The following is a 16,689-nucleotide window of genomic DNA, read 5'->3' on the forward strand; positions in this document are numbered from 1 at the left end:
CTTGCTCCCACTGGCAACAATAGGCTAAACTATCTGCCTAATCATTTATCAGAGGCCTTGGAAGGCACACACTGCAAAGCCAGTAAGCTCTTGCCAAAATACTCTAACAGAAGGAAACATCACACTGAATTCAGCACCCCTTAAATTCCACATCACTACAGGCTGCCTGGAGCACCAGCCCATGGCTTGCAATAAAACCCAGGAAACTCAAGATCTGTACCAATACATTCATTAATTTAAGGAAAATACACTCTCTTCTGTACTTACCACAGTCAACTTGTGAAAATTATGCCAAACTCCATTAAACAAAAAAGTAAAATGCCAGATACTGTCCCACATTATTAAGAAAATGGTTTCATTGTATCTGGTTCTACCCTTTTTTACACTTTTCTAAGCCAAAAATAACGATGATGCAGGTTTTCTCATATCTGAACAGTGTCCAGCATTTCATGGGTTGACAGATTTTACTCATTTTTCATGATACAGCTTTTTAAAATACAGCTCCAAGCAATCACGTGTAATTGCCCAATATAGTCCTTTGCTTCTAAGGAGAGAAACAAGGAGCTCTAGTGAGTTGCAAGGTCCCAAAACCATTGAGCAATCCTTCCTGAATCCTCCTCTGAGCTTAGGACAAAGAATGAAGCAAAACCGTGACTGTTCTAAGAACTAATTGGAGAAGAAACTGCAAACGTGCAAAACTCTCTGCTCTGGGTTGCCAGTTCTAAACAAGACTGGATCAGGAACAAGAAGTATAATCGTTACAAACTATTTAATGGACTGTGTTAATCGAGCCAGTGGCTTCCAGTCAATAATAATAACCCAGATGGTAAAAGCATTTTAAAAGTCTGTAATGGCGTTAAAAGCAAAGCTGAGAATGGCCAGGGAAGGGAACAATATTGTCACACTTGGAGAGGGTCCTTGCAGACCCAGAGTTATGTCACAGCAGAAGGAGAGAGAAGCCCAGACTGCTGTTCATTGAGCCTGTCTCCAGTCTTAAGGATGAAAACTTCATTAATGTCAAAGCTTTATTTCAATTAACTGTAAAGGCTTGAAGTCCTATATTTGAACAACATGCTTTCTCTTTGATTTCTGGGTCTGTGGCTTTCTAAAAATGAAAAATTTTTGTTTTAAATTTGTTTATTTTAAATTTGTTGTTGTTTTTTTGTTTTTCCAAGGACAGGGAGGCTTTGATCTCCGTCTAGAGTGCAGCAGGAAGAGGAAGAGGTGCAAGGCACAAGGAATGCAATGTATTTTGCGTCAGTCCCATTTGTTCCCCCTGAGGCTTAGTTCAGCGTTCACTAAATACCCAGCCATTTTCAACCTTGACTTTTTACTGTCAAGGCTTACATTTATTAAACACTTCTCATATAATTTTCAGAGTTGAACACGAGTTCAAATGTTCTGCTAACTGCTACACGAAGGGTATTCGGAGTTACAGGGTCAGTGACTGCATTTTCCCCTTCTCTTCTTTAGTTGCCATTCTTTTCTGTTTCATCATTCACACGGGATATGCACAGGAAAAAAAAAAAACAAACTGGGAGGCCAGAGGCTGAAGAAGGGAAGAGAGGGAGTTGAAAACAAGAGCAAGAGAGAAGAGATAGCTGGCAGGAAGAAGGGAATGTTGGCTTAACTGGATGTAGCCCACATTTTTACAGCTAATTTCTGCTAAAAAAATAAAGAATATATCAATAAGCATACACACAGACATAAATGTGCATATAAAACTTAAAAATATAGTGTATAAATGTGCATATAAAACTTAAAAAGCAATTAGAATTGAGACAGAAAGATAACGATTTTACCTTCCATCTCAGCTAATTATTTCCGTATGCACTAAGCACACTCAGCCCAGGCACTACACATGTGTGCACTTGTCGACAAAGTCCCAACTGTCAGCGGAGAACAGATAGACCCCCATGACCACCGACAGAATGGTAACTCCAGCCAACTACAACATAACTGCACAGCCAGAGCCAAATCCCGAGCTGACATGCATCCTGTAGGGTTTCACTGAAGTCAGTGTGGCTGCTTGGTATGTTAAATGTGAGGGCTGCGAGGGTGGTCCAAAGCTGTGCTCTGATATGTGGTAACAGAAAGGAGGTGCTGAGAGCCACCCCTGCTTTCGGGTACAGCTGTATCATTCCTTCACAGCTCCAGGAAAAACCCTGGGCTGTAACAAAAAAGGCTCCCAAACAGGCACAAGGATTGTTAATTAGAGAGCAATAGCTCTTGTGGACTATATAAATCATATAAAGCTATATGCTATCCATTCCCAATGTCATGGTAGATTCTCACAAACGGTGTGACTGTAGTAGGTGTTTGTTTGCACACCAAGGCATATATTTTTTTTCCTTCCCTTAGATACTTCAATAAACCAATGCAATCTTTCACTTGCAACTTTCTGTATGACTGCCGTACATCCCAAGTCAGGGCGCTTTATGTTCTTTCATATTTTTAGTATCTTCCTCTGGGGATGAACTGTAACTTCTCAAGGCTCCTAGGATCAAGGTAAGCACAGCTTTAAAATATGTAGTTGACAATAATTCAACATGTTCTGATTACACTTTGAACAGACAGGAAAACACCCTTTCACACCCAGATGTCAAGGACTAAATAGTTCAGCTAGTTCTAGGACTGCTGTTGAACAATTACAAAATGGCAGATTTCCGTTCAGAATAATTGCTAACGGAGCAAAATTTTAATCCACCAGCAGATTCTTTTCTAATTTACAAGACCAGGTTGCACCCATACTCTGGTTTCCTTTAATTATTGTATGGAGCTGTTGGTGTCCAAAAGCAGATGTTCAGAGAGATGCCTGTTGAGGCTCTCCTTCCACCCTGTCTATTGGCCCCAGGACAACATACTTTAAACTCCTGGAAGCTTGACGTCCCTCGACCACTCTTCAAAACCAGGAAAGTAACAGCACACCTCTTCATCCTGGAATGCCTCCGAGAATCCTCCTCTGGAAGTACTCCTCCTGCACCGCCAGCAGGAGACCCGCTCCGTGCTCCAAAGAGCTGCCTGCTGAGCACTCCTGCTGCACAAACAGCTGTGCTAAAACTGTGCTGCCTTCCTCAGGATTTTGCCTCCAGTACTGCGTGATAAACTAGTCAATTAAACCACAAACTATAATTCACTCGGCATTTATCAATGCAGGCTTTCTCCCTATGAAAATACTACACCACAAAAAAATAGCTTCAGCATTTTGGGAAATGGTTTTTGGAGGGGGATAAAGTATAAGCAGACAATGCAAACAAACCTTTTAGCAAGAAATTCAAAATGATGCAGATTGCAAATCAGTCCGATTACTAAAAGAAAAATAGACTGATAAAATAATTTACAATAAAGGAGGTCTCAACTTCTTTAAGCTGATCTTTTACAAATGTCTCATTTTTAGCAGCATTTTACAGTTTGAAATGTGATCTCCTTGCAATGAGTTTTTAAAAGGACTATTCCCTGAGCTCGAAGCACTCTTATTCAGTGTAAACTGAACCACAATTTAAGGAATAGTTTTTAATAGTTTTGTTGTTGTTGTTGTTTTTGTTTTTTTTTTTTAGCAGTTAGTGTAATTTTTGACAAACAGTACATCCACAAGAACCTTTAATTTGGGATTGATTGGTGGTAACTGTTAGGAAATTCTTGTTCAACTTCACACACAGCATTCGCAGGAAAAGCAATAGTCCAAAATTCAACATGAACACAAATACTTCAATTTTTGTGTAAATGAAGCATTATGGACTTCTGCTTTTGGATAGCAACGCACATAAAATCTAAAGGAATTAACATCCTCTGAAGACAATAACATTTTGCACTGAGCAACATGTGTAGTTTGATATATCTTAACAGGGGAAAATCAGGAAGATGAAAAGAAAATTCATAATTTTTACCCTTCTTTTAAAAGCAAATTAAATTTTTCCTCCTTAAATTCTCACTCAGAAGAGCTGCAGCAACTTCAAACGAGATCTATTGGAAATATCACAGCAAGGTCTGCTACACAGAACCAGTCAGTGGTGGCTGGAGGAGGCATTTCTTGGTGAACTTGTATTGGAAAATTCAGGATATTCAAAAAGTCTGTTGTGATGGGAACAACTGATAGAAGCTGAAGTTTATAATAATCCGCTCTCACTTCAATCCCGTTTAAACTCCCATTCTTTTATTTACAAACAAAATTCAAAATGTAAATTAATAACCTGGAAATTAATTATGAATTGTAAAAAAAAGAAAAAAAGTAAGAAAATCTTACAGGCATTATTTCTTCTCAGCAGCTACACTCTTATTTAAACATTCAGCCACCATTCTTTCCCATTATTACTTCCTTCTCTTCCACACTGATTTCCCCAGATTTCAAATGTCACTGAAGCTGGAGGCAGATTCCTTACCAACCCTTACTCTCCTGCCATGCTCCAGCTGTAAGAAGTGAATGTCAGAATGATAAAGTTCTCTAATATCTAAATCTCTCTTTCTTGTTACTTTTAACTCTGAATTGCCTTTATTTTTGTTGGGAAGGAGGGAGTGCTTTTTAAATTAACATTTTTAAAGTCACCAATAACTTTAAAATACATTCTTAGCTCCAGGAAACTTTTTATCTGCATTTTAAGTAAGATTTTTCAATACCTCTCAGTGCAAACATTTATTTTGTAGTTTTAGAAGAGCTGAAAAGAGAAAACCAGGAAGAAGAAATTTATTGTAACGTAACTACTGCTTTTTGGATTTGTTTTTAAAACATGTCGGAGAGACCTGAACTTTGAGCTTTTAATGAATTAATCCACTACATCTTTTTCTCTGTTAGGCTGCTAGTACCTCTGTGGTGAGCTCACTGGCCCTAAAAGCACATAGGGTTCATTCCCAATCCCCAAGCTCACCTCCAGACAAGAAAAAATAGTAATTTCTTCACATTTATACTTCATAATTCTACATTTACATGTTCATTTTATACAAGTTCCCCTGAAAATGCCAAACGATCTTTTATAAACAAGAAATTGGTGTCATCTACCTAGCTCTGTCAAATCACCTTATTCCACTCATGTGAAAAGCACTGTGTGTTTAATCAAGCTCAGACACCCACACACTGATTTGTCTTTCCGAATATAAGAACATTCATGTTTTCAAATACATATATTTTTCCAAATTCAAGGAAAGGTATTTTCCCATCACAGTAGTCCACCACATCTGGTTTTGACAGCCCTTTATGTAGCCACACTCAACGAGGCTCTGAGCACATAACAAAATAATGAGTCTCAGTAAGGGTAGTGCAAGTTCGATGAGATAAACAGAGCAGCTGTTACACACTTTGCAATAACTCACAGCAGTGCTAAGCGTTAGGATGTCTATTTTTGAAGGGGTAAATGTTTCCCAGGACCCAGGGGTTATCCACCTGGACAGCAACCAGAGAAAAGCAGGACAATTTCATGTCCCATGCACCTCCAGCTATGTAATACTACCCCACAGTGTGACGGTATTTATGGCCAAAGAAGGACCATCGGGGGTTTCTGTTTAGAGTAGAGATGATGGAGAAAGATCTCTAATATAGTGCTGTAACAGGAGTTTTGTTTCACAGATCTAATTTCTACCAAAAATACCATTTCTCTTGTATTCCTTTTCAAAAGAAAAAAAAATGGTTGGCTGAAAATGTGCCAAACTATGAAAAAAAATCACACTAATATTAGGATTTACAGGAGTCGGCCATTCAATCAGAAGTTGTCTCTACCTTGATTACTTCTTTAGTATCCTTTTTCAAGTTTTTTGTTTGTTTGGTTGTTGTTTTTTCTTTTTCTTTGTTTCGCCTTTTTTTTTTTTTTTCATAAGAATTAATTCTGTTTGGAAGCCACTTGAATGAAAAAGATATTCTGTAAGTGGTAGAAAATACACAGGGAAAGGCTATTTGGATGTGATACAACATTCAAGACCAAAACCATCTCACTTAGCCTGCAACGTTACACGAAATGAATCCTAGACAAAGTGTCAAAGAAGTACCCTGAGTTAGACCAGCTGAGAATTTGACCTGAGGATTAAAATGAGCTATGGGCTATTTTACTGATGCCGAGTAACTCTAGTTCCCACTGAAGTCAACGGAAACTGTGGATGCTCAGAAGCAAAAAAAAAAATTAAATAAATGAAACCATTATCTACTATTATTTTTCATAGCTATGCTGCAGGGTGATTTGTATCATGAAATAGTACATATTTCCTCACTGTGGCACCATTCCAGCAAGCATGTCTCTCAGTCTACAACTGATTTTATGCCTTTATACATATATATATAAGTTTCTCAGAAAAAAATAACATTTAGAAACAATAAAGGAATTCCCCTGCCTGAAGAAAGAGATGTTTTAAAACAACTCACATGAGAAACTATGATTATACTTAGGAATGATGGGTTTCACATGACTGTGACAGCATCCTATGCTGCTGACAACCTTGAGATCCTGTGCTGTGGCAAACGGAAAGGAATCAAACTGCTGCTGAACTCTGTTTTCTATTTCAGACCACAAACCCTGCATTTCACAGGGCTGTAGGCAATTCAGTCTCCAGCCATTACAGTCTCTTCCCTCCCTTAAACTAGCCCGACTAAATGTTATTCCTACATACAGCTCCAAGCTCTGAATCGTTTCAGTTCCAACACGCTTCCCCCAGAATTAACAGTTTTTCTCTAAACAAGTGAGACATGATATTCTAATTCAACTGGGATTCATGGTAACAGTTAGCATTCAAAGAGTTTGTGTTCCAGATCTTCATTTTATAGTAATTCCCATATGTGAGCTTGGTGTTACCTTGTGCTGACTACTTTAAGAAAAAACAAAACAAAACAAAACACAACACATGGTTGCTCCGATACTGTGTTTTCTTAGACCCTTTTTTTCTAAACTTAAAACAAAACAAGTGAACGAACCAAAGCAGACAAATCTGTGATATCTATAGAATTAGTCAAAACAGAAGAGGACTTTGTCTTGCTGTCATCTTCAGGTGGACAGAAGATTTTGGGTGCTGCTTGCTGCTGCTTCTTTGGTTCACAAACCAATATGATTCTTATTTTATCACCACTCTGCTTGCCAGAATACACACGCACCTCAAACTGCTCCCAAATTCCTGCTCTCACCTCTTGCCTGCTGGCACTTCAGAAATGTGACAGGGTGTTCCTTTTGGCAGGGACTAACCCCTGGCCCCAGGGTGGCCCAGGAAACACTGAACTGAGCTCACATTTAGATTGATGCCTTTGGCCTTCAGAGGTAGGATTCACCTCCCATTAACTATGGAGCCTGGAAGTCAGGTGTCTCAGTCTTCTACTGTCTCATGCATCTTACATGTGTCTTCACACCTAGTCTCTCTCAGCCACCAGGGAACAGAGTTGGGATGAGGCACCTGGAAGCCTCTTCTCTCTCTCTCCACTGAGCGTATGGGGAGCCTCAGCAACTACCTGTGACTAGACACCAAAATTTTGTCCAGCTGCTGTTACCAAAGATGAATACAACTCTGTGTTATCTCTATGCTTTTCCAAGGAGTCTGATGAACATGCTGCATGACTTCCAGTTCACTAAACACACACAGCCTTCTGCCCACCAGAAGCTTCTGCGATACATATGTTTGAAATTGTGCTGGATAGCTACAGAGTTCATTGCAATAAGACCTGGCGTGTAGTAGGTTAAATACAGAAAAAAAATAAAATAAAGTAAGATGCACGAACACAGTCAAAGCAGATATATACAAAACAGGCTGAGTTCAAGCAATTGCAGTTGCATGCGCTCTCTCTCAAACTATTTCTCCTATGTTTTATGCAACAAAGGTAGAAAATAACTGATAATTCTGTAAAAACATTCTGTAAAAATGCACAAGCTGAAGGTACGTTTCAACAAAAGGTAAAGAATAAAGAGTTAAGATGTTATTATATCATATCTACATCAGTACGCATTTAAAGAAACAATGAACTTAAGCAATGATTGCTTAATTTATGATTGGTACATGCTCTCATTTGGACCAAAAATAAATGCCACCCAGGAGCAGCTGCTGGTGAGGCACGCAGTGGTCTTTCTTCTGAGTGGGAACATTTGACATAAACATGTTAGTGCTCCACACACAGCGCTTATTGTCAATCAAAACACAGAGCTATTTAATGGTCTTTTTCCTTAACTTCAAAGAACTCAATGGGATAGGGCCAATTCGTCTCCGGAATCACCTCTCTCTCTCCCTACCACATCTGCTGTGCTCAAAGGGGGTCCCTTAGGCTGACAAAGCTCAGGTTTGAACTTGTCACGCTCTAGGATGGTAACACTTTTTCAGTCATAGGTCGATAATTATGGAACTTGCTTCTACATGAGATGAGACAGCAAGAGGGAACCTTCTTGCCATGACTTGGTTTACATTTGAGAAATTCAATCACTTAAAAACTCACAAATATCTCTAGAAACTTTGCTCCCATATACTAAAATACTCTAAAGGGTCTAAAAGGGAATCTAATAATCTCTTAGAATGAATTATGTTGCAGCAGATATAACAAAGAACTATGCCACTTTAATCACATTGTGGTTGAAGACAAAGCCAAATTTGAACAATTCATCCACTTCTGCTGCAGCTACAATCACACACTGCCCACAGGCCTCGACACAGATCACAAAACAGAGGCTTTCAGGAACAAAAGTAGATCTTGTGGGACAAAAATCCCAAGTAATTTCAACTGAGAAAAAGTAGGTCTGAGGCAAAATTTCAGAACAGTAACATGCTCAGCGGCTATGGGTTGAATTACAAAGACTGCAATTCAATTTCTGACAGCCTCTGACACTGACTAGTCCCTGACACAGTCCCTCTCTCAAACAAAGATGATTTTTTTCTTTACAGCTGTAGATACAAACAACTGCAATAATCCAACCTAGAATGGAGGAAAAAGGAAGGTTCTGTGTTCAGAGGAAAAAGTGAAACATTATTACTGACAGTGTAATAATGGGTACCAAAGCAGGACAGTGGTCACAAGAGAACAACTTATCACTCTCAATACCCACCTCATTAGTAACTGAGAGAACTGACAGTGCAGAATCACAGTACTTCAGTGCATTGTTTTTCTGGCCAAGGTCTTTATAGCACTGAGAAGAAAAAACATTTTGTTTCCAATCAGACCACTGTAAGAATACCAGAGCCTACAAGCCATTAGTTTTAAAAGAACTAGGTTACCTTTGCCAAATACACATAATTGTATTTGGAATATCCTGGATGCATTTCTTCTGCCTAAAGAATAAAAAACAGGAAACAAAACAGACATAAAAATTGCATGAGGAGATTTACGTGGTCCATGTAACATTTTCTGTAATGCAGTAAATTTCCTCAAACATCAGAGTGAATCATCCTTACTGTGCACCACAATGTTTAGCACTTCCAAAAAAAAAAAAATCCCAAGAAAATTAAAAAAACAAACACTAATCCAGGCACACAAGTTGTTGATATTGCACACAAAAGCATTCTGTATTCTTTGGTCTCCTCTCTCTAAATGCTTACATGTAGTAAAGATACTGGAACATTCTATAGAACATTATTGGATTCATCCATTTACACAATGGGCTAAAAGACACTGCTGTCACTAGATTATTAATAATTATTTCCTCATCAAAGAAATTAACACGCAACCAACCATTCACATGTTGAATAACTGATGCTGAACTGCATTCATCAATGTTTTAATTATTTTTCTGCACAGACCCGTATCGTCTAGCTCTAGCTCTTCACCCTTCTTTTTACATTAATATCTTCTGAAAAATTCAGGTAGTTTGAAAAGCTCAGGATCATCTTCCTTTTAAAACAAATCAAGGATGTAAAACCTTGATTGGTGAGTACAAATATTATCAATTATCTAACTAACCAAGAAGCAGCTTTAAATCAGCAAATAGCTTTGGGGAGAGAAAAATTACATCAGTGAAACTTACTGTAGCTGCAATTCTTGAACCAAAAAAAACCAGCTTTCACTCACTGTGTAATACCACACAATTGTCTTTTCGAAGGTAATTCAATTTCTGTTGCAGAAGTTGACTTAAAACCACAGCCATTCTGCAGCCCTCCATGAAATACCCTGAAGCTAAAGTATATATTTCAAATTATTTCTACCATCTTTGGATTTTGACCTTACAGATAAAATCTCTACACTGGGAAGATGGCAATGTATTGTATTCTCCAAAATTCGGAAAATCGTGCTATCTTTAAATAGACACAGAAAGAACATTGAAAAATAAACAGTTTTCATAGTGAGGAAAAACATGTTTGTCCTTGGAGAAACTGACTGAAGGTAATTGTAATGATGGAAGTTTATGCTTTCAATTCAGCAAAGTGAAAAACTTGTATGTAGCAGGCCCAGAGTTTGAAATGACTCATATGAAAGACACTGAAAGGCAGATTCATTTTAGGCACATAGTGTTGTCTTATAACTGTGCACTCAAACAGAACAAGGATTTTTGTGACATTCTTTTCTACTTCACTGTAAAGGTCTTTCCTCTGTGTCATTTCAACCCCACAAACAAGAAAGGCTTCTACTGAAATTCAAAGAAGAGCTCTAGATCAGAAAAGCCTAAGTGTCACAATGTCAAAGTTTTCCTTGCCTATGTTAACACTGTTGCAAAAGTGGACAAATAAGTACACTAACTCATTTCAATGGCTTATGTAACTAAACCATATATATTTTGCATTAAATTTAGTAACTATTAACATAGCAAGTCATTGAAGATTTCTGTAAAACTAAAGGAAGAGAAGTGCTAGCCACTCATCTCCAAACTATTTTTAAAATAGAGAAGAATAAAATATTTTATTATAGAGCTCTGTGGTGTTTAGGAGAACCTTGATTTATAGCCACAGAACATAATCTGTTGAGCAGACATCTTGACAACAGTCACACAAAGCAGCTGGTAAACAGTCACACAGGAAAACCCTTGGCTAGGACCTACCTTCAGAAAATTCTGCAGTGCTTCTTCTACTGTTGAAGTTGGTGGAGTCCCAAAGAGAGCAGCAGCTACTTTCTTTTCAAGCCAAGACAACTGAGCTACCTATAATAAAAATACAGAAGCATAAATCAAAAGCCCTTAGGATTGCTTCCCAGCTTTGGAGTGAATACTGTCCTGTGCTGCTGTACTACTTATACAACTTATTTTGCAAACAAGCTTGTAAAGGAATGCTTTATGCTGTTGACTTGCCAACTCAAAGCATAGCCTTTTGGATATTAGATTCCATTAACTCAGAAATGTACACTTTAAGAAATACAAAACATCAACATCACTGATATGACAGTATTCCAATGTATGAATTTTAAAGTACAGTTTAGGTATCACAAGACCATGCTATTTTTCTAAGGCTAGAAACCTGTTAAGGTTTTCATGGCAGACACCTTAGCATGGTAGTCCACGTAGACTGCTTTTCAACATTATGAAAAGTTGCTGCTGCAGTCAAAACGTCAGTGCTTTTGGCCCTCATAAAACAAATTCACTTACTATGCAGAAGCTGGTCATAATCACTGTAAAGAAAGAGGTTTCATTTTTTCCTAACAAATAACATTTGCCAAAGGCTTTGTCTCTTTTCAGGAAGACCGGCTGCTATGAAAAGGACTTGAAGGCACTGTCACATTGCCACATAATGTGCATGACTTCTTCCCTTACATATATTGACAGCTGACAGAAATTGCTCTGTTATTGCCACAGAATGCTTGGCTCCATCCCCTAACACAGCAGAACACACCTCACGTCTCTAATGAAGGACAGAGCCAGGAAGGAATGCAGTGCAAGACTGGAGCCTGTTGAAATGGAGAAGCCACACACATTTGGTCACATCTACTACATCTGTAAAGAAAACTCAGAACTTGATTCCTTCGTGTCAGGATTTATTTGAACCACGGCACCGATGGCTCCCGTCACCAAGTATGTCTGAGTTAAAAAATAGTAAAAACGTGAAGGTGCTGTGTTTTACCAGCAACTTCCAGCATGATCTGTGCAACACAGAGAAGGGAGACATGCAATCAGAGAGAGAGAGCCTCTCACTGGAGAGACAAGAAGTGAAATAAGAGTCATGACATCTACAGACATCTCTGTTTCAGAGGCAGAGGTGATTCAAATAACACTGTTGAGCATTGAGCTCATGCCTGTCCTACCGCTGTTAAAACCAAAATGGTTTTGGATAGCTTTGGAATATTCCCGCCTCATTCTCTGGCTTCCTAGTCTCTCTTGAGGGCAGTTGCTGCTTCCCCCTACCCTCTTGTGCTGAACTCAGCAATAATCTATTAGGTTACAGTTAATTATGGTAAACTATCAGAACCCATTGGCACCATAACACAAAGCTATCCACAGCTATCAGCCAGAATGCTTCTCTTTTGAACATCAAAATGCATCAATCTCTACACATTTCTTGTTACAAACTGCCCTAAAATACCATTGCAAAGAGTACAAATACAGGCCAGCAAGCAACAGAAAAATGCACAGGTCCAGGTTTTCTTGCTGGCCTCAATGACTCAAGCTACATAAGAGCAACTCTGCTTGGAGACAGAGGCATCCCGGCCAAGTTTTGCTGGTTGTTTGCTAGGGTTCAACACCTTACTCGTTAAATGCCATCAGTAAGTCTTTCACGCAAAACCATTAAAAATGATCTTCCAGAGAGAGTAATAAAAAGCGTTCTTCATTCTCTCTCACCTCCCACTCTTGAAGCATCTTCTAAGAGAATGAAGTGCAGAATTTTATTTATTTATTTTTTAAAAGCTCTCTGGTAATCTTCAAGTTCTCATTCATAGAAAGAATGAGATGTTTCCCCTGTCCTGCACTGCTTTAACACTGTTATAAACTGCAGCATCCTGGTTAAAACTTCAAATTGGAGGTATGCATACAGCTCCCTCCCACACTTCACTTTCCTAGCTGCTCCCTAGTTTCTAAGACATACACTGTGAAAGATGTCAAAAGGATTCATGCAAACGTATTGTTTTCTTCTGCTGCAGTATTCTTTATTCTCTTCGAAGAGGAAGGGGGTTTCTTTATTTCTAGGTCCATCTCATCATAGAGTAAGCTTACAGGAGAATGATAAGAAGGAAATAATATGGGGAATCCATAGGTTTACACTGTTCTCTGCAAGACCACCCAGCACCCCAAGGGTATACATACAGTGCACAGATACATTACCACACACGTGTCTGCTGTTCTGCAATGAGGGAACAAAATTGCAGTTTTTCCATGTAGAGTTATAATTACCTATTGAAAACACAAGTCCTTCCTGGCAGTTGTTTTATTTTCTTGCAAGATTTAATCAGAACTGATTTACTGAGGTTTTAGGCCTTATTTTGTCTGGCTTGGGTGCTGCTTTGCACTATTCAAACTTTTTAAAAGAAAATACACTTGGCCACTTTTATATTACAAACCCAACCAATCTAAAGCAATGCTTAAAAACAGAACACCAGAACACGTATGGACAAGAGCAATTTATCTTCAACGCACAGTGGATTCAATCCCATACTTTATGACACAGATAGCCTGATGGTGCTGTAATGCTTCCAGCTTGTATTCCATACTTAAAGTATTCCAACTTGTAATCCACTGGCTTGATGAACTCATTGCAGCTAATTATCGCCAGCTGTAAATGGAGTGCCCACTCTGTGCTGCTTGTCCAGGTTCCTTGCACAGTCCACAGGGACAGCAGCATTTTTAGTGGGCCACTGCTCTTATTTCACCTATGACAGTCCTGGATGAACACTCCTCTCTCCCTTCTTTCTTCCCCTTAACTACAAAAGGAGTACAGACAATTGTACCTCGTGGATGGCTAAAGACAAGTGAGACGAATCCCATCACAACAGCCTGACCACACTCCTCCTGTATCAGCCTGCACAACTGAGGTGGGAATAGGGCTGTTTTATGCAAGACACAAAATCGTGTCCTGGAGCAATAATGATGAACAGGAAATGATACCCTGTTCCTAAATATACAAAAGCACTGTTTTTAATTTGAAATAACTTTATTACAGTAAATCTTTTATGCCATGTTTAGTGAAATGGAAACGTTATTCCTAGCACACCAACTAACCCTATTAAGTGTTCTCTGCATGTGAACAAGCCCAGGCAGCAGAAACCCTGGTGTCGCATGCTCCAGTGTAGTGAAAATATAACTTTTACATTCAAGGTTACCTCAAACAGTGCAAAGCATATCGGAAGGTCCATAGAAAATAAAGTACAAAGAGACTGTTTGGGGTGAGACTGTAACTGTCATCAGCTTGAGCTTCCCTTAATGTGTGTCCAGGAGCAGTACAGCACAGCAGAAAGTAATAAGAAAACAGCTAATGCAGCAAGTAATTACTACTATAACTCAAGAAAAAAAAATATAGAAGGAAGACTGTCCTCTCCAAACCTTAAGTGAGCTCTGTTTTTTCACGTCATTTTTAAATCACATTGACTAGATCATTTGATGACTGGAGACCGTTTTCAGTTTTGTCTCCCATTTGGTTTTGATGAAATGCAAACCCTGCCCATTCACAGCTTATCAAACTCCAGGATGTTGGCACCAAGGAAACTATGCCATCTGGACTGAAAATTCAGCCAGGAGGGACCTGCACCCCTCAAAGATATCCTCCTGCAATGTTTCCGTGCTAATAGCTCTCTGGTGACACATAACACAATTGTCTTCCATAAAGGAGAATGATTTCATTGATCCAGCTTCAATAAAATATTAATGGTACCTACTTCATTATCCTCAGAGAATTATTATCATCATTTTTTAATTACAACATATTAAATGTGAAATTATTTAATACAATTTTACAACATTGTGACTTCTGGAAGAGATTAAATAACTAGAGAGCAGTTTTTAAACACTGGCTTCCAACATAAATATTCTCTTTCTTGCCAGCTGACGAACCTACACTCTGCATGGGCATTTAGCCATTTATCTAACTTGAATTCCCTGGGCTTTTCACTTTCCAGTAAGAGAAGCAAACTTAGAGAGCACACAGACAAAGGAACTGGGTCAATTTGTTCCCCGATGTAACCCAAATAGATTAAATTGGGATACACCAGAGATGAATTCAACACATAGCATGTAACCTACAATACTAAAATTCCAAGAAATCTAATTTTTAACACCCCACTAACATTTACCAGAGGCTCTGCTTCAGTTTCACAAGTATACGCTAGCCATCTCATGTCACTCCTATAATGGCAAGTAGCCATTAGTCTTAACTAGATATGGACTCAGTTTTTTAAAAGCTACTCTAAACACTAAAGCAATAAACAAAAACAAACACTAAATTTTTAAGGATCATCAGACAATTGCTCACAAAATTCGGAAGAAAGAAATAATTACTCTACACTATGCACCATAGATCTTTTCCCTTCTAATAAATATTTCTTGCTGATCTCTTAACAACCAAAAGCTGCAATTTAGAAGGCTCTAAACACTACTTATTTTAAGTCACATGCATCTATGCAAGCATATACTTAGGACATGCAATGTTCCCTAAAAGATATGCAGTCAGCAAAGCTTGGTTATGTCATGGAAGGCTGAGGAGAAGAAGTTTAGCTTACCATCATTAAAGATATTTTAAATGAAAACTATTTTGAGCCAGTTGTTTTTCCTTGCAATACTAGTATCTCTTACGCACACTGAATACTGGTTCAGTTTCCTTAACAGATATTTCAAAGTATTTTAATAACAATTATATGGTATTTAACTTTTCCTACACATTATCAATGAAGATAAACTGGAAAAAAAAACAACACACCACCATTTAGAAGTGTGCATTAGCTCTAGAAAAAGGAATACTTCAGTAACACTTGGTAGGGCTCCACAGTTGCCTATTACTGTGGTGTTCTATTATGTTTGCTCAATGCATAAATAGTTGTTTTTTCCCTTTGTCATAAAAGAATAAAAACCATGCTCTATATGGGAGCTACACATGCCTTCTTGAATACACAGCAGCTCTTACAGATAATACTTTGCCCATAATGACATCTATAAAATGATCTTTCGTAAATCTTGCCTACCTGATCTCGATACCGGAATTAATTCTCTAACAAAGCAGTGATGATGCTCCTATCAAACCAGCATCTACCTCTTTTGTACAGCTCTGCTGGTTTCATAATGGTAAAAGAAATCAGAACCAGAAAAAAAAAAAAAAAGATTTTTAGACAATATGGCACATGAAAGTCACTAGCTCTGCATCAGCCTACTCAGTGCTGTAAGGCCGTGGCAATCCAGCTCCTTGTCCTGCTGGAAGGCGCTGTGTCACTTTGCACCAGCTTCAGATCTGGCCCAGCAAGAACAGTCACTGTGTAAGAAATGTGACATTGCCACACCACTGCTCTTCACAAAGTGCTGCGTTGCAATGAGAAAGCTAGGCAAGGCCAAATTCTAGCAAAACTAACACAAATCAAATAAACAACACTTATGGAAGAGCAAACATTAAGGCAAATCTTAGCTTGGCCCAAAAGCGAGCTAAAGCTTCAAGTACACACTAACCTTGGCCCAAAAGCGAACTAAAGCTTCAAGTACACACTAACCTTTTTAACTCGGTCAGCCCTTTTTTCCCTTTGTTTTCCTTGCAGTGGGTAACACCGCCTTCCCAGCCTCAACCTCTGCTAGACTAAACAGAAAAAAACAGAGGGTCTAAGAGGAGCATAATCACTCCATCTACAGGTAGCATTACAAAGGAAGTGTAATATACATATTCTTTAAACACCCTATCGTACTTCCCACCCCGAGGAAG

At 38.6% G+C, this 16,689-nt stretch overlaps 1 protein-coding gene across 3 annotated transcripts in view; it reads right to left on the reverse strand.

Moving 5' to 3' along the window:
• The window catches only part of RMDN2 (regulator of microtubule dynamics 2), a 45,755-nt gene that overhangs the window by 2,093 nt on the left and 26,973 nt on the right, over positions 1-16,689 (reverse strand). For 2 of the 3 annotated variants that reach the window (XM_068676449.1, XM_068676450.1), the window contains exons 8-10: positions 10,914-11,012; positions 9,160-9,213; positions 8,991-9,071 (exon numbers count right to left, since the gene is read on the reverse strand). In XM_068676449.1, the coding sequence (XP_068532550.1) occupies positions 8,991-9,071; positions 9,160-9,213; positions 10,914-11,012 (234 nt within the window). Of the gene's footprint in view, positions 1-267; positions 7,625-8,990; positions 9,072-9,159; positions 9,214-10,913; positions 11,013-16,689 lie in introns of all 3 variants that reach the window. The other variant, XR_011094684.1, reaches the window with a different exon arrangement.

Source organism: Anas acuta, chromosome 3, assembly GCF_963932015.1.
Source record: "Anas acuta chromosome 3, bAnaAcu1.1, whole genome shotgun sequence".
In the NCBI taxonomy this organism is placed as follows: Eukaryota; Metazoa; Chordata; class Aves; order Anseriformes; family Anatidae; genus Anas; species Anas acuta.